At 35.3% G+C, this 26,034-nt stretch overlaps 3 protein-coding genes across 3 annotated transcripts; 2 read left to right on the forward strand and 1 right to left on the reverse strand.

The window, feature by feature from the left end:
- Positions 1–1,944: 1,944 nt before the first annotated feature.
- Positions 1,945–12,001, forward strand: LOC115952704 (condensin complex subunit 1). The gene is made up of 16 exons (XM_031069917.1): positions 1,945–2,183; positions 3,038–3,351; positions 3,462–3,622; positions 3,717–4,905; positions 5,113–5,304; positions 6,164–6,826; positions 6,972–7,148; positions 7,496–7,563; positions 7,644–7,866; positions 7,951–8,050; positions 8,154–8,269; positions 8,351–8,408; positions 9,276–9,427; positions 9,529–9,727; positions 10,589–10,682; positions 11,713–12,001. Exons 1-16 carry the CDS (start codon positions 2,051–2,053, stop codon positions 11,714–11,716), a joined length of 3,843 nt encoding a protein of 1,280 aa, XP_030925777.1. The 5' UTR covers positions 1,945–2,050; the 3' UTR covers positions 11,717–12,001.
- A 962-nt stretch (positions 12,002–12,963) lies between these two features.
- Positions 12,964–19,401, reverse strand: LOC115952705 (tubulin-folding cofactor B). The gene is made up of 8 exons (XM_031069918.1): positions 19,112–19,401; positions 18,871–19,022; positions 18,188–18,306; positions 17,946–18,007; positions 17,756–17,797; positions 16,446–16,579; positions 14,409–14,478; positions 12,964–13,285 (listed from the first exon to the last, which is right to left on the reverse strand). The coding sequence occupies exons 1-8, from the start codon at positions 19,214–19,216 to the stop codon at positions 13,238–13,240; spliced, it is 732 nt and encodes a 243-aa protein (XP_030925778.1). The 5' UTR covers positions 19,217–19,401; the 3' UTR covers positions 12,964–13,237.
- A 3,520-nt stretch (positions 19,402–22,921) lies between these two features.
- LOC115951514 lies at positions 22,922–24,321 on the forward strand. The gene is made up of 3 exons (XM_031068697.1): positions 22,922–23,035; positions 23,143–23,202; positions 23,722–24,321. The coding sequence occupies exons 1-3, from the start codon at positions 22,922–22,924 to the stop codon at positions 24,319–24,321; spliced, it is 774 nt and encodes a 257-aa protein (XP_030924557.1).
- The last annotated feature ends 1,713 nt before the right edge of the window (positions 24,322–26,034 follow it).

Below are 26,034 nucleotides of genomic sequence, written 5' to 3' on the forward strand. Positions count from 1 at the left end.
GAGAGATCCCTCACAATACGATTTGTAGAGAGTAGGCTTGAAAAGCTTGGGCTTGGTCACGGGGGGATGGTCCGGTCTGGATTTCAGAAAGATCCCTGTGGAAAATGGACTGGGCCTAAACGTTTAAAGCCCCGCCATACTGCCACCTCTGAGAATGGGATCCTCGGACTTGATCCGAGGACCCTTGTGGTCCTTTCCGGCTGTCCAACGGAGGACTTTCTCTGTTCTGTGCATGGATCGTTCCGGCGATCTTCCTCATGAAGTCTCCTTTTTTTTTCCCCCTTGCTAGATTCACTTACTTCTTCTTTTATACTAGTGTGCGTTCGATGTCCTTCGTCCACGTGTAGGGTCAGTCTTTACAAATACTGACATTGGTCCCATCAGTCTAATCCCGGAATTGTTGGGGATGACTTGATAAAGCTGTAGAGTACGGTTCTGCCAGGCATTGGGCCTTATCCAGAAGGGTATTTAGGGTAATCGCCCCAAGGTATTTTGGATTTCCTTACGAATTTATCCCTTTATTCTGGGCGGATTATGGGCCTGCCGAGGACTAGACTGTCCTCGGCTGCCTCCCAAAAATTGGTCCGTGCTCGGCGTCATGGAGCTTGGGCCACAGTTCTCCTCGGATTGGGCCCTCGGACTTTCTAAGGGCAAATGGGCCTGGTCCACGAATTGCTGGGCCCCACATAACTAATTACGTTTACTTTAAAAAAATAATTTGACTAATTATCTATATTTTATGATAAAAATTGTGTTTAATTTTAAGTGTATCTATATGTATGCATGAATGCATGTGTTAGATGCTTTTAAAAAAAAAAATTTTGACTTATTATTTATATTTTTATAATAAAAATTTTGTTTAATTTTAAATGCATTCATGCATTTAAATGGAGTTACATGCTAGTATATAATAAAAGTCAAAGCTAAAAGAAAATCAAATTAAAATCCAAATTGAATTTTAATTGGAGTCCAATTGTGCGCCACATATCTCATCTAATTTTTATTTTTTGTGTCAAGTGAATTATTGATTGTAGAAATTGTAGTGTCCAAATCTAATTAAATTCTAAAAAAGATTTCAATTAGAATCCAATCATGCGCCATATGCCCGTCTAATTTTTAAATTTTTGTGGCAAGTGATTTATTTATTTTTGATGAATGACAAGTGACTTATTGGGTGTAAAAACTGATGAGTATATATATATATAATATGAGAAATTATTATATATATATTAGAATCTATAATTTAAAAAAGGTGTAAGTTAATATCACGTATAATTTTAATAGTTAATACCACGTATAATTTCAATTTCTTCTTTAAGAAAAGGTATAATTTGATTTGTGTACATAATAAGATTATCAAAATAAAAGTTATATATAAAAAATAAAGACACGGTTTTTTTGGGCTACAAAATAGGACCACTAAAGCCCAAAGTTTTTACTTTTTTTTTTCTTCTCTTTTTTCCCCCTTTATCAAGACTTGAATGTTTCTCTCTCTCTCTCTTATTTATTTATTTATTTATTTCAGATTCCTTTCTTCTAAATTCTAATCTCACTTTTAAAAAAAAAAAAAATTTGGTTTTTGTTTTTATTTTTTCAAATCTCTTCTTCTCTATTTTTGAATTATTAAAAGAAACTGTGATTTTTAATGTACTCCATTTTTTTTCTTTTTAGTAATTTATTTAGGTTAGTATTTGAATTGTTTTCTCTTCACATTTGTTTATATTGGTTTTTTTTTTCTTTTCATTTTAATGAATGTATTTTCTATGTTCAAAATAAACATTACTATGCATGTGGTTTAATTGAGGTGAATGGAAAATTATAATACTAAACTCCGAAAAAGCCACATTGTATGTGCAAAGCTCATGTGAGAGACTAATTTTTATATTAGTTATGTGTCCCCACTCCTGATCCAGAAAATCAAACCCGACCCGGCCTGGCTCGTTTGATTTTAGTCACAAACACATTCCCGCTTGCTCACTTCGTTTGAATTTTTTGATCCGAGTTACAAATTCTCAAAGATCCAACAGAGAAAGAATCTCTCTCTCTGGCTATGGCTCCTCACTTCGTTTTCCCACAGAGCCTCAGAGAACTAGAAGAAGACCACGAAGATAACCGCCTTTACGCTCAGAACTCCATCGATGTCGCTTCGCTTCGTTCTTCTGAACTCGAAGAGTTCGTCAAAGGTTTCTCTCTCTCTCTCTCTCTCTCTCTCTCTCTCTCACATTTCCTTAACAATTCCGTTTGGTTGCTGAGAAAATGAAAACGAAACTCAAAACTCAATTTCTACTCCAATTTTGATTAGTTTTGTACATTTATTTGGATAATTTTAACTTAAATTTTCCTCTTCTTCTACTTTTAAGTGAAATTTATGAATTTTGTTTTTGACCTCAATAATTTCAGCAATCAAATAGTGCATGAGTTTGTTTGTTTGTTTGTTTTTTTTTTTTTTTTTTTCCCCTTATGAAACCCTAAAAAAAGGGGTAAAGTTATGTTTGTTTCCTAGGATATGTAGAAATGAAAAGAAATTTGGAATTGAAGTGAGAAAAAAATCAACTTAAAAGGGAGTGGTTTACTCTGCATTTGGCTACAGTTTGCTGAATTTTATGTCTTTCAGGAACTAAGAAGCGTAAGTGTAAGATGTCAAATTGGTTTTACTTTGTTTTTGTTTCTGTTTTAAAACTCAAATCTCTCTCGGGAACCAAACAAATATCTTAGTGTAGTTTCTCATTTCCGAGAAAATGTACAAAAAGAAAAGGGAGCTATTTTTGAAACTTGAAAGTTTAGACTTTATTTATTGATTATTGTTTGGGTGTTTAGAGATAATTACGAGTATCACATATTGCGATATTTTGATACGAAAGAAGTAATAGAAAGAGATTAATTCAACTAATTTGTTTACATGTAGTGGGTTATTGTACTTGCAAGAACAAGGTAGTTTATGTTTCAATTTTGCACAACCAAATTTCTTCCCTTCATGATAGAAATCTCACTGATTTTTAATTTTTTTTTTTTTTTTTGTCCTTATCTATTTGAATAGGTGTTTCTTTTGATCTTTCTGACAAGGAGCTCTTTTGCATTGAAGATCAAGATATCTTTGATCGTGTTTATTCATTGATTCGTGGTTATGCTAGTCTCCCTTCATCTTGTAAATTGAATCTCGTAGAGAGTCTTCGATCCAATCTCAGTGTTCTTCTTCCAAATGTTGATTCGCTCACTCGAACTCAGGATGACGACACTCTGGTGCACGATAGGGTTGCTTCACATCGTAATGCTTTTAAAATCTACACATTTTTCCTCATCAATGTTGTTCTTGCTGAGGAGTCCAATGCTGGTTCCAGCAACAATCCGAAGGTACTCTTTCTCTCTCAACTATTTGCATGTTCTCATTTATGTGGCAATCTTGGGTGTGATATTGCAACTTTTGCTGGCAATTTGGTGAAGTTTTTTGGCCATGGATTTAGGTAATAGCAACTACAAGGAAGAAACTTATCAAAAACTCATGGAATTGGGAGCCTCAGAGGGGTAGGATACTCAATTTGATTGCTAATTCACTAGAGATCAACCTTGCGTTGCTCTTTGGTTCCACGGACCCAGATGAAAACTATCTGTCTTTCATTGCGAAGTAAGTTGGATAACTGACAATTATATTTTAGGTATAGTTTTACTGTTTTGTGAATGGACTTTAAGTTGAAATTTTATGATTTGTGTTTTTGTAGACATACATTCTCTATGTTTGAGAATGCAATTCTTTTAAAAGACTCCGACACAAAAGATGCTCTATGCCGTATAATTGGGTCATGCGCTACAAAATACCACTACATGGCACAATCGTGTGCTTCTATCATGCACCTAATTCATAAATATGATTTTGTTGTTATCCCCATGGCTGAAGCAGTTGCTGGTGCTAAGAAGAAGTATGCTGATGGAAGCCTGGCCAGTGCCCTTGTCAGAGAGATTGGTAGGACTAACCCAAAAGACTATGTGAAGGACACTGCTGGGGCTGAAAATATTGGGCGTTTTCTGGTAGAGATTGCTGACCGGTTGCCAAAGCTGATTTCAACCAACATTGGAATCCTGGTCCCACACTTTGGTGGGGAATCTTATAAGATAAGGAATGCTCTTGTTGGGGTTCTTGGAAAGTTAGTTGCAAAGGCGTTTAAGGATGATGAGGGTGAAGTGAGTTCTAAATCAGTTCGTCTCCGAACCAAGCAAGCCATGTTGGAAATTTTGCTTGAACGGTGTCGAGATGTTTCAGCTTATACTAGGAGCCGCGTTCTTCAGGTTTGGGCTGAACTGTGTGAAGAGCATTCTGTTTCAATTGGTTTGTGGAATGAGGTTGCAGAAGTTGCTGCTGGAAGGTTGGAGGATAAGTCTGCAATTGTCAGGAAATCTGCACTGAATTTGCTTATAATGATGTTACAGCACAATCCGTTTGGCCCACAACTTCGAGTAGCTTCATTTGAAGCAACCTTAGAGCAGTATAAGAAGAAGCTGAATGAGCTTGAACCAGATGTGCCTGCAGAAAGTGTTGAGGATGATCTACCTTCTGATAATGATACTTGCAATGAAAATGGTGAAGTTCATAACATAGATGCTCAAGTTCTGGCTGAAGAGCAGCAGGAAAGTTCAACTGATAGTTGTTTGACTCAGATGGAAGAAGAGATTATTCAGAAGGATAATTCTGTGCCAGATGTTGGGAATTTGGAGCAGACCAGGGCCTTGGTTGCATCACTTGAGGCTGGCTTAAGGTTTTCTAAGTGTGTCTCTGCCACAATGCCTACACTTGTTCAATTAATGGCTTCATCTTCTGCCTCTGATGTTGAGAACACAATTCTCTTGTTGATGAGGTGCAAACAGTTCCAGATTGATGGTTCAGAAGCCTGCCTCCGCAAGATGTTGCCACTGGTAGGCTTTCATTTTTGGTCATGACATGGAAACAGCCTTAAAAGTGTCTTTGGAAGTCAAGATGTTTATACTCCCCCCCACACCCACACCCCCCCCCCCCCCCCCCCCCCCCCGATTTCCCATATGTATTTGCTGACATTTACCCAATAGATTTAGTTCTTGATCCATATTTGGAATTAATAGCAATTTTTTTGCTCTCTTTTGTAGGTATTTTCCCAGGATAAATCCATCTATGAGGCTGTGGAGAATGCCTTTGTTACAATTTATATAAGGAAAAACCCAGTAGAAACTGCAAAAAATCTTTTGAGTCTTGCCATAGATTCAAATATAGGAGATCTAGCAGCTCTGGAGTTTATTGTTGCGGCCTTGGTGTCCAAAGGTGATATATCTACTGGCATGGTATGTGGAGTATATGTTTCTGAATAATATCTTGTATCAAATAGTTCTGAGTTTTTTTTCTAACACGTCTAGTATATTCCTTGATTATGACACACAAAAATGCATAAAATGATGACTGTTTCAGCCTTTAAAATCTACTATTTAAATAGGTATAAAATAAATTATAAATTAGCTTCAAAGATGATATATAATTTCTAGCCCTCAATTATAGGGGCTAACACATGAACACACAAATTTTAAAAATAAATAATAGCTTAAACAGCTTAAGCCGTAGGTAAGCCCGTTATGGACAAACTGTAGATTGTGCAATTCTGCTCAGGTTTTGTGCCAAGTTAAGAACTTTTATGCCCAGCCTTATAATCTGAACATTAGGTTTTTCTAATACCTTTCTTGAGCTTATCACTACACAATCTGAAGCCACTTGACTAAAAGTTGGGTAAATATTTAAACACAAAATTATCCATTTGTTCCAATCGTTTTAATCTTCATTTTTATTTTATTTTGACAAACTTGGTTATAGCTAAGAATATATTTGGATTTTTATTGTTTGAGTAGACACTTCTGTTCTGCTTGAACTTCTTCAACGAGAATATTTGTCCTAGACTGGATAAACATGTTGGAAATGAGAAGCAAATAGAAGGTGTTTGTGATAATTGAGTTTGATGATGATCACTGAGAGAGGGTTAGATCTAATTTTTGAAATTTACTCAGAGAGCTAGTTTCTATCATGGATCATGGTCTGTCCTGCTTTATGAATGCTTTATCAGTTTTTAGCATTGTTGAGAATTTGCTCTGTTGAAACTATGTTTCTACCATTACTTGAAGAAGTGGTTCCTCAATAAAGTAACTGTTTCTGCAGATATCAGCATTATGGGATTTCTTTTGCTTTAGTGTTAGTGGAACCACTGCAGAGCAAAGTCGTGGTGCTTTATCTGTCCTTTGCATGGCGGCAAAATCATCCCCTGTTATTCTTGGTTCTCACTTACAAGACATTATTGATATCGGGTTTGGTCGTTGGGCTAAGGTGGATCCTTTGCTTGCTAGAGCAGCATGCTTTGCTCTTCAAAGATTATCTGATGATGACAAGAAAAAGTTGCTATCAGTTAATGGCAGTCGTGTATTTGGTATGCTGGAAAGCTTAATTGCAGGATCTTGGCTTCCAGAGAATATATGGTATGCTGCTGCTGATAAAGCAATAGCTGCCATATATACAATTCATCCCACTCCAGAAACACTAGCTGCTGATATAGTGAAGAAATCTCTTAGTTCTGTGTTTGATTGTAGCGGAGGAGATGAGTTGCACAATGACATTGACAGTGGTAGTGCCAGCATACTTACCACAGTGCAAGTTGCGAAATTGAGTAGATATTTATTTATTACAAGTCATGTTGCCATGAATCAATTATTATATGTTGAATCTTGTGCTCGAAAGATCCAGAAACAAAGAGCTGCAAAAGAAAAGGCAGATATTGATCGTCACAACTTACAAAGTAATGGCATAACACCTGCTGATACACTTAAGGTAAGATCAGATTCTGTACTTATTTATCAATGAAAAGGAATAGGGTATCAATATTGGTTGTTTGATATTTGATTTTTTCATTTTTCTTCATTATTAATTTTTTGGTTTGATATAGAAGATTTCTTCCTTTGATAATGTTTTGCAGGACAATAATATCAATGCCGAGCTAGGTCTTGCTGCATCTGCAGATGCAATGCTTGATACATTATCTGACAAAGCAGAAAAAGAGATTATTTCTGGTAATTCCAGTGAGAAGAACTTGATTGGACATTGTGCACCTTTCCTGTCAAAGCTTTGCAGAAATTTTAGTCTGATGCAAAAGGTGATTGCCTCAGTTTTCTCATCCTTCATTTCAATGGTTCCATGATTTTTTAACTATATCAAAGTATGATCTTCCCATTACATTTAAATTTGAAATCAGGCTTTGTAGTTCATTCAGTTAAATTTAGATGTCATTAACGTGATTAAAAAAATAAAAAATATGAAGCTTCCATTTAACAAAAAAAAATGGACTGATGTCACATCTAAGGTTACAAATTTACAATATAACACATGATATGATTGTTTCAAATATAATTTGATAAAAGTTCTTCATACAAGCTTTCATTTAGCTCATTACTGTTTGAGTAATCATTCTTATCTTGTCCAATACTTCTGCTTTCTTTTCAGTATCCAGAACTACAAGCATCTGGAATGCTTGCTTTATGTCGATTTATGATCATTGATGCAAAATTTTGGTGAGATCTCGTGCTCTCTCTCTCTCTCTCATAAAGAAACGAAACATGATGCTTGAGCTTTTGAGTGCTTGAATTTTCAGTGATGCGAACCTACAGCTTCTCTTCACTGTCGTGGAGAATGCATCCTCAGAAACTGTTCGTTCCAATTGCACTATTGCTCTTGGAGATTTGGCAGTTCGGTTTCCTAACCTGTTAGAACCATGGACTGAGAACATGTATGCCCGGTTACAGGATGCTTCAGTTTCTGTTAGGAAGAATGCTGTTCTGGTGCTTTCGCATCTCATATTGAATGATATGATGAAGGTCTGAGAGACTGGCTAATTTCTACTTGTTCTTTAGCTTTTGTTATATTGATCTAGAGGCTGATGTGGTCATTTGCTTGATCAGGTAAAAGGTTATATAAATGAAATGGCTATACAGTTAGAAGATGAAGAAGAGCGCATTTCAAGTCTAGCCAAGCTTTTTTTCCATGAGTTATCTAAGAAGGGTAAGTTTTGAGACATCCGGTAAAATTTACTGATTGTTATCTTGTCTTGTGTCATTTTTTTTCCTGGTCAAATGAACAATGTTTTTTCCTATTATGCCAACAGGAAGCAATCCAATATATAATTTGCTTCCCGATATACTTGGCAAATTATCTATCCGGAATCTGAAGAGAGAGTCTTTCTGCAACATCATGCAGTTCCTAATTGCTTCCATCAAGAAGGTATTAGATTGTTTAACTAGGTTGAATTGCCAAGCATTTTTCATAATGATGACTGGATGCTATCTTTTGAAATTGCGCCAGGACAAACAAATGGAAGCTCTTGTTGAAAAGCTCTGCAATAGATTTAATGGAGTTACAGGTATGCATTCATTCAGTTCTTGTACTTTATTCTTATTGAACCATTTGCAAAGGTGATGCCACTCTTGTCAGAGTTCAGAATATGACACTGTTGTAACAAGCAAGAGCTAAATCATGTCTCTCTTCATTTCTTTTAAACATTAATATATTTTTGAAGCAAATATGATTTAGGAAATAGCAGTTTTTCAGATTGAAAACATAACTTATTGTACTTTTTGGTAGAGCAATTTCACCAACCTGACAAGTTCTGGTTCATGTTTGCTTTTGCATTGATTTAGTGATTTGATATCTAGTTTATGCTGTGCCTTTTTTTTCCTTCTTAATCATGTGTCGTATTGTATTGCAGTTGCTTTCAACATGAGTATAGAATGTTATTGGTCAGTCATTGATAACCTTGCTATTGGTCAGTTGATGATAACCCTGCTATTTCTAGTCTCTTAGTAGTTTGAGCCATTTGGAAGCTGTAACTACACTTTAAGCATGAGCTTTAATATACTCTTACTAATTTCATACATTTCTGAGTCTTATATCCACATGCTAAGACGTTGCTCATATTTTTAAGACCAGTAGGCTGTCATTTCACTTCTAGTTTTGTTTAATTTTTTTTTTTTAATAGCAAGTAGGGGATGTGGGAGGCTGCTTCTCATTTTCACCTTATAATTTTTTTTTTTTTGAGAATACCTTAAGTTATTATTTTCTAAAATTTTAAAGGGCCACATATCCTTTGCTGATATTCCTGAGACTGAAATGGGTCCCAAATGCCATTAGACCAAAAGAAGTCAATTTGGTTTTTTAGCTGTCTGCTGTTTTCTGTTTTCATAAATTATCAAAATATAACTTACAATGGGGGACTATTCTTTTGGTGCAGATATCACACAATGGGAATATATTTCTTACTGCCTCTCTCAGCTGACATTTACTGAGAAAGGAATGAAAAAACTCATGGAGTCATTCAAGACATATGAACATGCCTTATCAGAGGAATCTGTGATGGACCATTTCAAGAATATAATAAACAAGGCATTAATTTATCTTATTTTCATGTATCACCTCATTCAAAATGTTCAAGATATGTTTTCTATTTACGCTAACTCCTTTTTTTGGGGGTTTTGGGGGAACAGAGCAAGAAGTTTGCAAAACCAGAACTGAAATCGTGCATTGAGGAGTTTGAGGATAAACTTAATAAATTTCACGTGGAAAAGAAGGAGCAAGAAGTGACTGCAAGAAATGCCCAAATTCATCAGCAGAGATTTGGTAGCACGGAAGGATTACCAGTATCTGGGAACAATGGAGAAGATGGTGCAGAATCTGATACTGAAGGTTACTTCAATTGGCTTTTGCTATGGTTTAATGTTAATTTCTTATACATTTTTTTTTTCTTCATGATGCCGATGGTACTCTAGTTTAGAAGCTTTAAACAACATTGCTGGAAAAATTGATCTTTGCCTTTTATTAGTCTGTTAATGATACAGATATGGTTTTTATTCCTGAAAACATATCAGAGTAAAGCATACTGTGTGATGATGTGCTGCAATGAGGTTTCCTTTGATGCGTTATATAGTTGAGTAAGGACTAGCGTATTAACAACATGCTTAAGGACTTTATAGTATTAGTTGGACATTTTATCATATGTTTTCCCACAACATGTGATATTGCTATAAATAATTTTAATCCTTTCTCATCAGTGTAAATCAAAGGCATCTTTTGATGGTCTAAATATATTCTTTCAAGCATCACAGCCACTCACTTCTTTGAGTACTTTATGCAAGCAGCAAGATATAACATCTTTTTTTCTCTCCCTTTCTTTTCCAGTTCCGTGTAATGAGGTTTTCTTTTAGGATTAGGCTTCTGCCATTTCTTAAAGTAATTCAAATATATTTTGCTAAGAATTTAAAAACTACATGGCCTAATTGTACTTGAAAGATCTCTTTAAGTCTCTTGCAATTGATTGTTTTCTTTGAATAATTTTGTTGCTTGATTGTTTAATTAAATGTTGTGTTGGTTATTGAACTTCAATGTCAGCTGGTTCTGACTCTGTCAATCACCAAAAGTTAAACTTAGAATTAGTTTAAGCCCTATCCTACTTTATGTATATTATGCAAAATTAAGAAGGAAAAAATTTTATATTTGTCAATTTATTTTCCATGTTCTATGGCATTGAAGTAGTACTACCATTTACAGGGGCCACTAAATCCAGAGCTAAGAAAAGCAGCATGAAAGATCAAAAGGGCAATGTTTCTGCATCCACCAAAAGAAGTATTAGGTCAAAGCGAAGGTAGAATCTGTAGTTCTCTCTCTGCCTTTTTGGTAATGTGCTATTGCCAGCATTGCACGTAGTCATGAACGTAATATATCAAGAAAACTGTCATGAAAAATGTATATATTTTTTTCATAGTTAGAACTTCTGCCTTTCTATCAAGGCAATTGTTAAATGTTTAAATTTGTTATGACTTATTACACCTTTACATCAAGAGGGTTTTCAACCCGATGAATAGGGGTTCTTTAGGCAAGTTATGAATAGTGATGCAAGCAAACTTGTGCACAGTTGAGTGGATGGATTGCCATCATGACAAATGATTAATGCAAGAGGCTTAATTAGAGTTGGGTTAAATTTACCAATAAAACAATTTTTGCATATGCAATTTGGTTATCATTTTGGACTTTTTGTATTTCTACAGCAAACACCATTCAAAATTATGATATAAAAGCTGCAAATTGCTTTTGAAAATGCCAAGTAAATTACTGATTAAGTCATGCTCTATTTTGTGATTTTAGCATATTGCATAGATTAGAAAATGCATTGTGAAACAGCTTTTCAAGAAGGCCACATTTATACAAAAAATTTGCGTTCTTTTTAACACCATGTAAAAGGGCACATGATAAATTTAATAGCATCAATTTCATACTCAAATTAGTTTCAAAAATGGGGATAATGAACTTGAGACAAACAAAATGTTTCAAATGATGTTTGTGGTATGGTATTTTACTGTTTTTACACATGAATTACATATAAGGCAAATGATATTTTGGTAATACTTACCCCAAATAAAGGGCATGACCTGGACAGGAGATTTGAGGGCAGTGAAGTCAGCATACGGTTTGGGAAGGGGGTTAGAAAGAGTCAATCAGGGGGCTTTAAAATCTTTACTGAAATAATTTTCCAGCAAGAAGTGATATTCTTGAACAATGCATCAAAGAATCAATAATATAGATTTCACATTTTTTATCATCACTGAAGCTCACCCATCTTTTATTTATGTTGTACGCAGCAACAAATTATTTAACAGATTTTTATGAATATGCAGGTAGAAGAAACGGTGTGAAATTATTCTGATCAATCCTATGTTTTGTTTTTTTTTTTTTGTGAATGGAAGCAAGAAGTTGTAGTTGTTTTGTAGAAGGTGTTTGTATTGTAATGATTTGATGTAATACTGTTGCTTGAGTTAGGTAAAAGAGTACCAAAAGGGGCAGGGTGGGGGGTTGGGTGGAACATATTACATATCTATCTGACCAGTAGAAAAGAAAGATGTTTGTAAGTGAGTCATGTATATATCTTGCCCTGCTTAATGAAGACACAAACATTAGTAGTTCTCACCTTTCTGCTTTATTATTTCATATTTGGTCCTTTGCATTTGCTTGCTATCTCATACCCGTTGCTGCTTATTATTTCTGGACCTTTGCATTTGCTTACCTTTCTGCTTATTATGACTGCTCTATGAAATAAGCATGTTTCACTGGACACAGCAGAATTAGGAACTGGTATGTAGGTGTAGTATTGCAAGGATTCTGATTTTGAAGTTAATTATTTAAGATCTTTTAAGTTCACTATAGTAAATTTGAGTCGCCAATTGACAATGGGTATAATTAAGTTGCACACGTGTCTGGCACATACGTTAATAGTTAATACAAGAGCAAGAATGAACCAAATGACACCCAGTGGTTTGCAAAGGAGAGAAACTTCATGCAACCAGCAATTAGAAACCATTTTTCAGTGATTCAGAAGCATTTTTGCTGCTCTTGAAATGGCTCAATTTCGGTAAAAAGATGTTGAGATGCGTTGCCGACATTTCACTCCTTGTAGCAAGATTTCCCAAAATCTTTTGGAAAATTGGCAAGGACCTTTATTGTTTGGTTGTAGTCTTCTGTTTATTTGCTAATTTGCAAAAAGTTAGTTAAGTATAGTTTACTAAAAGCATTTACAACCCCCAAATTGCTATTTTACATTCCCAAAACATAAAAAACCCACTTTATCCGGGTGTGTATATATAAATTTTTTTACATCCATGTTACAGTATGTAGTAAGTTGTAAAGATTTTTTTTATTGTGAAAATATTATGGGTGGCTGAGAGAGAGAAGGGAAGAGACGGAAATTAGAGAGGAGAGGACATTTTATAGATGGTAAAATAACATTTATACCAACCCGGATGCGAATGCAAAGGTTTTAAAGTGTTGTACATGAGCAAATAAATTAAAAAGCTAAAAGAAAAAACTTATGCCAAATATGTAATCCAATTGAAATTAGAATTCTCTATTCTAGAGGTCTACTCTAGAGGCAATTCAATTTAAATGATCTCAACACTTCTGTTCTTGATTTTCTTTTCTTCTCGTTTTCCATTTAATATTAAATGTTAAACACTCCCATACTACTGTTAGCACACTTGAGCCCAGAGAGCTACATTCTTCCTCAAAAAATTTCAAGTTCACATCAATCCCTCACCCAAAGGTTTCAACTGCACCAATTGCAAATAAAGAAATTGCTGTCTCATATATACAGAAAGGTTATCAACATTATGTAAAAACTGGAAGCGTAGGAGTGCTCTCTTCTTGACCTTATATTTCATCCACCTCAAAGGGATCTTGTTCAGGATAGTCACCAACCTGGAACAAGATAAGATTTGTATCAGCATCTAAATTCATCAAGAGATCAAGTTGAAATTAGTAAAAAGGCTAATGAATTGGGAAGCTATGCTCTCAGTTGTATAGTATTGAAATGCAATTACATTATGCATCAAATATTAAAATAAAGTTTGAAATATAATGTTCAACCCTGAAAGTTTGATTTTTATCTCAAATTTAAAAACTATTTTCATCCACGAAACTGATATTATCAGTTTCTAAATTATCAGTTTCTAAAAACAAAAACCAATCACTGACCAACAGATAGAAACCCGCTTAACCAACATCACAGAAATGTCAGTTTCATCAGCTGGCTTTGTGGCAAAGGCAGTGGTGATTGACAATGAAATCAACCCTGACAGATCAGTACTTGAACTCAGTTTTCAAGTGAAAAAGATGCAGACAAATCTATAACTTGAAAGACAGGATCAGAAGAAGATGATAATGATGAAGATTGGAGGAAGAATAAGAAGAGGGAGCATATTAGTTGGTTTGGGCCATATCAGTTGGTTTGGGGGAATATCAGTTTCAAACCGAGACTCTCAGTTTTCTTAACACCGGCAGCAACCATTTGCAGGGAGTAGAGAATTCCAATCATAATTGACAATGGGATCTGTTTTCCTTACACCCCTAACTGGAAGAGATTTCTTGTCAATTATTTAAATCAAAGTTTAGAGCAAATTAATGAATGGCTTTCTTAGATATTTGCAGACAGGCATTAGACGCTTCAATGCTTTCATACACGGGAAAAGTGAATCAATCCTTTTCTTATCTTATCCCATAAAGAAATGGTTTGTGGTGAATATAATACACACACACACACACAGATATATATATATATATATATATATCAGTGGCAGGGCTCAAAGACAAGTCCTGAAGCCACTCTTTTTGCTCATGAAAGTGGCTTAAGTAGTGAAGTCGCACGACTGCAGCCCTTGAATTTACGGTTTACATTCATTAAGGTAAACTAATTATGCATATACTCCATGTAATCCGTGGATGGCAAGACAGTAAGATGCCTCTGCATTTTAATTGGACAATAAACAGCATGCATGTGAAAGTTCCTATATAAAGTGTCACTAGAACATAGTTGCACACAAACCTTTACTTTGTCTGGCCTTACAATTGCACCATGATTAGGAGGGCAATCAAAGTAACGTACTCCTTTCACCCTGAAACATGACCAAGAAAAATTCTAACCCATGGATACCGAGAACAAAGCATGTCAATCAATTAAGAGAGGAAAATAGTTAAATTTAACAATTTTTATGCAAGCAACCAGCAGGAGGCATTCACTGAGCATAAGAAGTAGAGTCCCAATTAAAGTTCAAACTTGATATGGTTGAAAATAAGTAACTCATGATACAAGAAAGAATGAAGACTAAGTAGAAGACAGTCAGAGGCAAATCTCAGAATGGAACAAGGTTGTATCTGCAAAGTTTCAGACAGAATAAGAATGCTTCACAATAATCAATTACGGCTACTGAATGCCGCCAAATTATATATTACACAGCCCAGCATATCCATGTCTCATAAATCACTCAGTTGTTGATGCATTGTCTCCCTGACTTTTTTAGCATAATCTAACCAAAACGCCAGAGCCAAAAACAAAGATCATCTAAAATCTCTCCTCTTTGGTACTCTGTTTCATTGGGCTCATATTTGGGGGTATACGTATTTCTTTATCTGAATTCTTAGTCTCTATTTCCTTTAGTTCTTGATTAATTGTATTTGTTTCATGTTCAGAGTGTTCACCATCGTGAACATGATGTTCAATTTTTTTCAATAGAAGTCTTATTACCTATCTAAAAAAAGCTAGAGCCAAAAACAAAGGAATAGCGTTTCAACTTCTGTTATGGATTTTATAGATTTCATTTCTTTTCATTTGTAATGATTAGAGCTTTTAATTTTTTAGGAGTACTTTTGTGTACACATCCTGCATGCATAAGGTATCTCCTCTTTCTCAATAAAATTATATTACTTACCATAAAATAAAATAAAATAAAATAAAACATAAAGGACTAAAGGATGAAATTGTTCAAAGGCAGATCACTATGACTATAGTGCTTCATAATTTTACCACAGACAAAATTATTTATTTTATATTATGGATAACTAGTTATGGTGGAACCAGTTTTGTTTTGTCTGTTGCCCTTTTCTTTTGCCTATTTCACCTTAGGGGGTTGGTTTACTATCAAAAACACAACCTATCCATGAAAATCAACCTATTATCAAAATAAGCCCTCATAAATGTTGAGCATGAGTTTTACATTAGCCATCTCATTACAGCTGCTAGTTTATTTTTTTCCCTTCTTTTGAGAAGTGCAAGATTCAATGGAAAAGCAAAAGTGTACTACTAGCCAAGTACACGGGAAGTATAGAAGAAAAACACTAGAAAAGAGAAACAAGAAGAACTGTAGTAACTCCCAAAAATAACAAATCCCAGAAGTCCCAGAATGGAAAGAATGGAAGCTAGTAGTCTAGTAGACACCGCCACCCAATTGTAAAGTAATTTTAAAATCCTATTCTCCAACTTAGCCACTGAATAAAAGTTGGAGCACTTCTTTCTTTTCAAATGCACCACATGAGACAGGAATCACATTCCAAATCATGCTATTGAGATTACCCTAGTTTCTCCAGGCTTCAAACCAGCAAAACCACAAAAATTTAAGTAATTAAAGACATTTGAAGTTCTCACTAAGCTTGCCTCCAACTTCTAGATTTATTAAGGATGGCTTGTATAATTATGGCTCAGTCCTCAAGGGGTGCATCAACACGGGTTCCAATAATCAGCATGAAGTAAAATATTGTTATTGTTAAACAACCTTTAGCATGAGTGTATTTAATATTCTTATTTCAAACACCTTTTTTCCATTATCGGCTGGCATGCATTTACACATATGATCAATATATAATTTCAATAGGAAGTTGTAGGATTTTTTTTGGACAAATAAGACACTTTTATTAAACAAAGATGCAAGGAATACAAAATTGACAGAATTACAATCTTAAATTTAGACTATCTATGAAGTTTTCTGAGGAAACCACAAAGAATATTACAGAAAGCAAACCAAAAAAATGAGAATTTTTTTTTTTTTTCCTATAAGTTCACAAAAATGAGAATTAAGTGGCAACTTACATGCCATCATGATTTCCCAATGGTTCATCATATTGAACTCCAACCCAGAAACCAGGTGCCAGTGACTCTGCCCGACCCACAAATTTTACCACACCTCTTTTCTCCCCCGGTTCAACTTCGCATCTATCTCCAACCTTAGTTATAATAAAAAAGAAGAATGAGAAAAAAAAAAAGTTCAAAAAGGAAGAATGAGAAAAACATAAGTTCAAATTTGCATGGTCCATTCATGTGCTTTGTACGTTACACTAATTTTTTAATATTTATAAGTTTTGTACATTAACTTTTGTTTTTGACACAATTGATGAATTAATCACTCTATCTAATTATTGTCACTTTTTTCCTGTTCGATATGTCCAATAATAAACAAAAAAGAAATATACATTAGTACACACAAGAACTTGACTACCCAAAAAAATTCCTATATTTTTTGTTAGAAATAGAATAAAGCACCAAACAAGGATTAGTTTGGAAAGTAATAATCTTTTTTTACTGGAAATGGAATGATAAATGATGCTCCCTTAAAGTTGGGATTTACAAAAAGGGACAAGCGAAATGTTATGGAAGGTCTATTAATGACGATTACACTTAAACACACAAAAAGAAAGAAGCATTCATGTAACTGAAGTTACTGAACCTTCAAATGCAATATCTTTTACCATTTGCCTTTCTTCCAAAGCTAAGAAGCCAGCCACAATAATAGGATCAATCTGTCAAAAAGTTTAGCAAACTTCTTTTGCTCTGTACTTATAAATTTCAAAGAGACAAGGCTAATTATCTTTTACAGAAGTGTGGAATACACACTCATACAAATTGGAGTCTTCTCCAGTTTGTATAAAATAAACTTTCAAATAATTAATAGGAAGAAGGTTATCTCATGGATTATTTGAAGCATTATTTGTTTTCAGGGGAAATCAGATTATTATTAAAAAAATTATGCTAATAACCTCTAAAAGGAAATGCATATGACAAAAATCAATAACCATAAATTCTTTCTTTCATCTTTAAGTTTTATATCCTATTTTGTCACCCATAAAGATTACTTCTTTAACATTCAACACAACACTTCAGCTAATACCTTTTTGACTATTAAGGTAGGGACTTTGCCCCATACTGGCTTTGAACCCAAGCTCACCCATGGGGGAGTCAGGCAGCTGCTGAGCCAAGAGCCTCTTGTCATCATTTCAGCTAATACCAATTTCCTTTAATGGACTAAATCTTCATTATTACATTTCAGTGGTTACAGAATAGCCAGTTGAGGGAAAAAAGAGGTAATAAACACAAGCATACAAACACACATGCTAACAACGAACCTTGATATTGACACAGAGATCTTCCATGTAGTTGTCTGGTTTCTGTAAACAAATGTCTAGTTAATGTGATTAACAAATAGCACAATGCTTACAATAAACACAAGTTTGTTAATTTGAAAAGAGAGACTTTAACATAATGCAATGCTATCCTTACCACCAAAGCAAAGAGAACAAACACACATGAACTTACCTTGTTGCCAAGAGCTGATGGATTTTGAGAGGCCAATCTTCCCTTAAATTTTCTAAAAGTGCCTGAAACAGACAAAAAATATAAAATGTATAAAAATAAGAGAATTTTAAATTATTTAAATCTATTACATGATTTCAAGTTTTTAACTTTACTAATTCCCCCTTGAACATAGTAAATAAGTATTTTCATCCAAATGCTTTTTCCCTTCAAAGAAAAAGAATTAGCTTTCTTGAAAACTTTACCATCACGTTTCTCATAAGCTTCTTCTGAAATCGAGTATTTCTCCACCAGTGAAGTGTCTTCCAGCCAACCACCAGACGTTACTGATGAAGGGTCAAGATCTATAATATGTAAGCGATACCTTTTAACAAACAAAAGCCAGTCAATCAGTAAACCAAGGAACCACCACATTGCCAATAATAAAGACAAAACCAACAATGGTTCTGCTCTTCACAATGCACAACATGAAAAAAAAAAAAAAAAAAAAAAAAAAAAAATCATTACAGTATAACAAAGCATAAATCTTGACCAAACTCACTTTGCAACTCTTGATTTCCCAAATTATGCCAAAACAACATAAAAAGGTCGTACTCGGTACACAAATCTCCCACTTTTATGGGGTCTGGGAGAGGTGATTGGTAGACAGTCTTACCCCCAATATCGTTATGCCAAAACAACGTAATGAAAGCAATATTCATAGAGTTGGGCGAGTTTTGAAAGCACTTAACACCAGCTAGAAGTCACAAAATGAAACACATACATAGTTACATCCGTACATTCACACAACTGGGGTTCAATGACATAATAAATTAATGACCTTTCTCTAGACAAAACATAACATAAACCACATTGAGCTAAAGATGTTTCTTAAGCTTTCAACAACAATAAAAAAGCAACTTTTAAAAAGGGAATGAAATGGGTATACCCATTAAGCGGAGAATAGAAACCAAGAGGCCTGGAGTTGTCAGACAAGTCGGAAATTTTGGTGTTGGTATCGTCATAAAGCTCAAGGCACATTGAATTAACAGAAGTCCCACATTTTTTCCAGAGCTTTTCTTTGACGGAATCCACAGTGGACTGAGAGAGAGAGAGAGACACAAAAACTTTTCAAATTTATGTTTGATATATGAAAAAAAATATAGGAGGTTTGTTTGTAAGATTGGTACCTGAAGTGAGAAGCGAATGTCAGCGGAGAAGGTCTTGAGGTTGGCGTGGGTAACACGCAATAGCACGGAATCGTCCCCTTGGATCTGTAGCCGATTAGCAGCCATTGCTATTGCTTTATCTTCTCGACAGTACAACACACTACAGTCTACACACTTCACAGCTGAAAGCCTTTCCCCAATGCCCACCTAAAATGATATGGACGCGTCCCTTCTCTCTCTCCTTTCTTCTCTGTGAAAAGCACCTTTTTTATTCTTCACATTTATTTGCAGATTGTCTTTTTTGTTTTTGTTTTTTAAGCCGTTTGCCAAATTTTATCTTTTTATATATTAATTATTTAAATAATAAGAGTAAAATAGTAAAAATAAAATACAGTTACCAAGTTTGGCAAATGCCAGACACTTTTTAAAAATGGTTAACTTCGTCACTCTTACCAAAAAAAAATGACTGTTTAGTGTGTATAAACAACAGTTTTCAGTGTTTTTGAAAATACGTGTGGTTGAAAAAATGTGTGAAAATAAATATAATATTATTTAAAAATTAAAAACATATGTTTAAACACATATACCAAATAGCTCCAAAAGTATTAAGGTTCAAGTTGGGTCTAGAGATGGGGCATTTCCGTGAAATTTCTCCCTATGATAATTGTTGGGGGAGAAGGAGAAGGACAGTATACACTCGAGAAAATAATCAAATATTTGAAGAAGTTTTAACATTCATATTTGTTAAAAAAAATTTGGGTTTAGTAACCAAGTTAGTAATTAAAAAAAATCATAAATCTAACTGGTATTAACCCAACCCAACTAACCTTTAGAGTTATTGGAGTTGTTAACTAAATAAACTTGTTTTGAAGGTAGTTTTATTTTAATAGATATTCAAAACACTTCATATATATATAAAAACTAGATTCCCAAATAATTTCGGTATCAATTTAAATAATTATTATAAAAAATATTATTTTGCAAATTTCGCTCATCATTTTCACACCGAAGTTTCACTCAGAGTTAGAGAAATCCACCCATGAGGTTCAATTTTATTTTGTTATTAATTATTATAAAAAATTATCGAGTTTAAAATGTATTTTTTTTAACAAATATATTAGACATCATAAAGTTAAACTTATGTGGCGTTGGATTGTACTTTATTACATATTCCATAGGTATGTATTAGGTATGTGTTTCTTACAATAAGAGGGGTAAAGTGATTTAAATCTAAATTTTCCCCATAAAAGCTAGGAGATGCCACTAAGACACAGATTCATGGATTGAATCGAATTCCATCTTTATGTTGTGCCTTCATGTAGAACCAAACTATTAAAGTTGGAGTTTTTTCTTATTTTAATAAACAATGCATTTACTCTGTTTATATATAACAATAAAAATTGTGCATTTACTCAAAAAAAAAACTGTAATATCAAATGCATGTACTCAATATTAAGACATTAAAGTTCCTCAAAAAAAAAAAAAAAGATATTAAAATTATATATTAAAAAAAAATCTTTAAAAATAGTATACTAGTAAATGCCATTATTGAGTATTGGTAAGGCAAGTCGATTTTTGTCAAGTATTGAATGCTTAGGTTTGTTGAATTAACAACAAATGAAAAATGTTCAAGCTTGTCTTGATCATATACCAAGCCTATTTGAGCTTGAGCTCATCAAAATGTTCAAAAGCTTGAGCTTGGTTTGATTCATTAGTCAAGCCGATCTCAAGTTCAAACTCAAGCTCAATATGAAGCTCTTGAACTCAATATTTAAAACAAGTAGGGTCGAGCGAGAGATGGAAGTTGAGTACACACAGGAAAACCAGCGTTCAAGTGAGGAAGAGGAAGAGCTATGCCGCAGCACTAAGAAATACAAAGATAGTAGTGGAGAAAGACCCTTCACTCAGCCACGTCGCTTAGTCAGTTACAAGAATAGTCTTATAGAAGACATACCGGGTGCTTATGCTTAAGCATTCAAGTTTGACAGTGAGACAATAGAGTATGAAGATTTAGACTTAGAAGTGGAGGATCTTGTTGAAGTCATGACAGAAGTGGTGCTGTCTAACGAAACTAAAGCTAGAATCAGGGCTCTATGGTCCAAGGCATTGATAGTGAAGGTGTATGGTAGGACTGTTGGTTTCCACTACCTCACCTTCAAACTCAATGCCCTATGGAAACCTATGGCCAAGATGGATTGTGTGAATTTGGGAAAAGATTTCTTTTTAATCAAATTTAGTGATCCTAATGACGATGATAAGGTGTTAAAGGGAGGACCATGGTTTGTTGGTTAGCATTATTTAGCCATCAAGCCATGGGAACCTTATTTCAAAGCATCAGAGGCCACCTTCAACTCAGTTGCAATGTGGGTTAGACTTCCTAAACTCCCCATTGAGTTCTATGATCCAGAAGTGTTAAGGCAAATTGGTGGAGCAATAGTGCCAGTTCTAAGAATTGATTCCTATACTGCCACAGGTTATAAGGGAAGCTATGCTAGACTTTGTGTTCAAGTAAATTTGGAGAAGCCTCTCATTAATACAGTTAAAGTGGGGAGATTGAAACAAGAGATTTTGTATGAAGGGATTGGTGCTCTTTGTTTTTGTTGTGGCAGAATTGGGCATAAGCAAGAATTTTGCTATTATAAAATCAAACCTAGAGAGGTGGAGACAAAAGAGTTAGATACAGCAAACTTAAATCACAAGCCTAGCCAAGAAGAAGATAAGTCTGATGCTAACCACGGTGCATGGATGTTAGTTACGAGGAAATGAAATCCTGCTAGGATTGGACGAGGGAAAGGTTTTGTCCATTATGGGGGCAAAATAGAAAAGGGCAATTTATGAATTCAGAGCAACTTAATGGAAAAGTGGGGCCTAGTATTAATATTAATGTAGTGGATGCTCCTAGGGAGAACGAAGTGGTCATATCAAATGGTAGGGGAGAAGGTGATAAGCTAAAGGAAGTGGTTTCCCACACGCAAAATGTGTCAGCTAACTGACTTACTCTTATGGTGAGTAATTGCCATGAGTTCTCGAGCAATGGGAACTCTACAAATGATGGGACATATAGCCGTTCATCTAAAACTACTCGTACAAAGAAAATTGATGGTGCTAAAAGCACATCTTCTTTCAAAAGAACTAGTTCAGGCGCTAGCAAAGTTTCTCCACTTCTCAAAGCTTCGAGTATTTTAATTGAGAATGGAAATTTCAACACTAGTAGCAGCAAGCCTTCCAAGCAAAGAATGGGCATTGATATACAAGAATTGGGTAATAGCAATACCGGAGGAAATCATTGCACAAATTCGAGCAGCTCTGACAGACGAGCTGGGTGGGTGCGAGGAGGAATTGAAAGCAGCATGGAAGCATTTATTTCCCTTAACACCAGAAAGCATCAGGAATGGAGATTTGGAGCTGAACCACCCTGCTTGGAGATCAACCCCAAATCTTTGGTGGATGTTCAGCATGGACATGCCAATAATAACAAATGAGGAGGCTAGGATGTTAAACGAGCAAAGAAGGCCATTGGTGGTACCACACTTAGACGAGTGGAGGTGGTTGGTGTAGGAGAGGAAGGTCATAGATTTCAGAGGGACGGCCTCGGGGCATATGGGCAATTTCCCAATGATGAAGCTGTTTCAAGTCCTAACTCCAGTGAAGAACTGCAACCTTCTCATCTGCTGCAAGGAGGAAATAGTTGGGATTCTGAAATATATGATCATGTGGAAGCCAGATTGGATGGCATCCAAGGAGTTGCTAAAGAAGATGGGATGAAGCATGATGGAAGAGGCTGCAATGATGCCTAATTAGGTGGAAGTGCTGTGTGAGAATTTTGTCAACATGAATATTCTATTATGGAATTGCCGAGGAGCTTTGAATGCTGATTTCAAGCATAGAGTGCTGGAAATGATGGTGAATCATCAACCTTCAATAATGGTGATTACTGAGACCAGGGTTGGAGGAGACTGAGCAAAAAGGATAATTGCAGATTTGTCTTTTGATGGTTTCTATACCACTGACACAGTAAGCTATTCTGTGGCCTTTGGCTTTTATGGAAGAAGGAAGAAGCAGAAATCTCAGTTCTTTCATCCACTGAACAAGAAATTCACGCAATTGTGAAGGTACATTCGTCTAATCTTACTTGGATTATTTTCACCTGTGTATGCCAGTCCGCGCTTAGTTGAAAGAAAAATGTTATGGTCTAATTTAATGAAAGTTGCTCAGTTACATAATCTACCTTGGTTAGTCTTGGGGGATTTTAATGAAGTCTTATGTGGAGAAGATAAATATGGGGGAAGGCAGGTGAATATTAATAGGGCTCTGGAATTTAAAGAATGCCTAGACGTGTGCAATCTACTGGACTTGGGTTTTCAGGTCCAAAATTCACATGGTCAAATCTCAGACAACTTACTGATTTAATTTTGGAAAGAATTGATCACTGTTTTGGAAATCCATCTTGGAGGATTGCATTTCCTGAGGCTTTGGTGACCCATCTACCTCGAGTATTCATGGATCATTGTCCGGTCCTTCTTGAGCTTGACAAAACCCCTCCTACATGCTCAAACAGACCCTTCAGATTTCAAAAGATGTGGCCTTTGCACCTAGAATTTCCTAAGTTCGTTAAAGATAATTGGGATTAGGACCAAGCTTTGTTTAAAGCTACTACTAACTTCACCAGGAAAACCAAAAAGTGGAATGTTGATGTTTTTGGAAATATTTTCAATAGAAAGAAGAGGGTCATTGAAAGGATTAATGGTGCCCAAAAAGCATTGGCTAATCATCCTAATGATTTTCTGGTGCAATTGGAAAAGAATCTTATTGAAGAATATGCCCTTATTAGAAGACAAGAGGAAGAATATTGGGCATTAAAATCTCGGCTAAATTGGACGATACCTGGAGATAAGAATACGACATTTTTTCATGTCACTACCATGATTAGAAGGCAAAGAAGCAAGATTAGGAGTATCAAGAACTCTATAGGAGAGTGGATTACTGATATGGAAGAAGTGCAGAAGCATATCCTGGATGGGTTTAGTAGACTCTTCACAACTGAACTTGAGTTTTCTACTAGCTCCTTAGACGTGTCTAGCTTTTCTCATATTTTCTTATCAGAAGAGGAAAAAACTAAGCTATGTATAGAGGTGATTGATATGGAGATTAAGGAAAGCCTTTGGGCCCTTAAGCCTTTTAAGGCACCTGGGATTGATGGTTTTCATGCTGGGTTCTACCTGAGTATCTAAACAAGACCCTAATAGCCTTAATTCCAAAATGCCCGAATCCTAAGATGCTTGGTAGCTATAGACCCATCAGTCTATGCACTATGGTGTATAAGGTTATCACCAAAACCATCATTAGCCGCATCAGACCTTACTTGGATAAGCTGATTTCTCCAATACAAATAGCCTTTGTCCCAGGCAGGAGAGGATTGGATAACATTTTGATTGCCCAAGAATTGGTATATTCAGTAGACAATAAGCAAGGGAAAGAAGGCTATATGGCAATTAAAGTGGACTTGGAAAAAGCCTATGATAGGCTGGAGTGGAATTTTATACACAAAGTCCTTATTGCTTATCATTTTTCGGAGCAATTAATAAAACTTATCATGAGTTGTGTTTCAACCACAAGCACCTCTATTCTCTTGAATGAGAATTCATTAGAGTCTTTTTACCCTTCAAGGGGCATTCGACAAGGGGACCCATTATCCCCATATTTGTTCATTCTCTGTATGGAATACCTGGGTGCCCTCATTGAAAGAGAATGTTTAGAGGGAGATTGGGTTCCAATCAAGGCATCCATAAATAATATTGGGATTTCACACCTTTTTTTCGTTGATGACTTGATCCTTTTTGCTAAAGCTAGTGAAAAAGGCCGTGAAGCTATTAAAGAAGTGCTGGACTGTTTTCGCAATGAATCAGGCTAGAAAATTAGTGTTGATAAGTCGAGAATATATTTCTCACAGAATGTGGAAGATAGTCTAAAGAGGAGCATATGTGATATTTTAAGCATACAAGCCACAAGTAACCTGGGTAAGTACCTCGGGTTCCCCTTGAAGCACAAAGGTTCAGATCAGAATCAATTTAACTATGTGGTAGATAGGGCCATAAGCAAGTTGGCAAGATGGAAGGCCAACTTTCTATCTTTTATAGGAAGAATAATGCTAGTTAAATCAATGTTGGCTGCAACTCCAACGTATGTCATGCAAGGAGCAACACTCCCCACCTATCTATGTGATAAATTGGACAAAATAAATAGAGACTTTCTTTGGGGCACCACACAAGAACGGAAAAGAATGCATTTAGTGGGATGGAGTAAAGTCACTAGAGCCAAGGAGGAAGGAGGGCTAGGAATCCATGCAACTAGGGCAAGAAATTAAGCTTTGCTAGCGAAATTGAATTGGAGGCTTTATATGGAGAAAGATGCACTTTGGGCTAAAGTGATCCTAAACAAATATTGCTCTTAAATAGGAAGCAATTCTAAGGATCCAGATAAACTTTCGTGCTCTATCACTTGGAAAGCCATCAAACAAGGGTTTCCAGTCTTTGCAAAGGGAGTCTGTTGGAATGCAGGCAGAAGCTCGAAACTCAATTTCTAGATGAACCCTTGGATTAAAAGGGAAAAAAATGAGGGAATTTATTGAAGGCCCACTGCAATATAATGAGGACAAACTCACCATTGAGGAGATGTTCAAAGATGGTTGTTGGAATTGGGAAAAGTTATCTTTTGTGGTCCCAAGCACTATTAAGGAAAAAAATTAATGCAATCCCCATCCCTTTATTTGGGGAAAGCAAAGATGTTATCAGCTGGAAATATACCCCCAATGGAGAGTTTAGTACAGCCTTAACCTATAAATTAGCAAAGCTTGATGAAAACCAAAATTTGAAGTTCTCGGGTGGATGGATTTGGAAGCTTGATATTGCACCAAAAATACGGCATTTTCTATGGTTATGACATCA

This window comes from Quercus lobata, chromosome 7, assembly GCF_001633185.2.
Source record: "Quercus lobata isolate SW786 chromosome 7, ValleyOak3.0 Primary Assembly, whole genome shotgun sequence".
Lineage (NCBI taxonomy): Eukaryota > Viridiplantae > Streptophyta > Magnoliopsida > Fagales > Fagaceae > Quercus > Quercus lobata.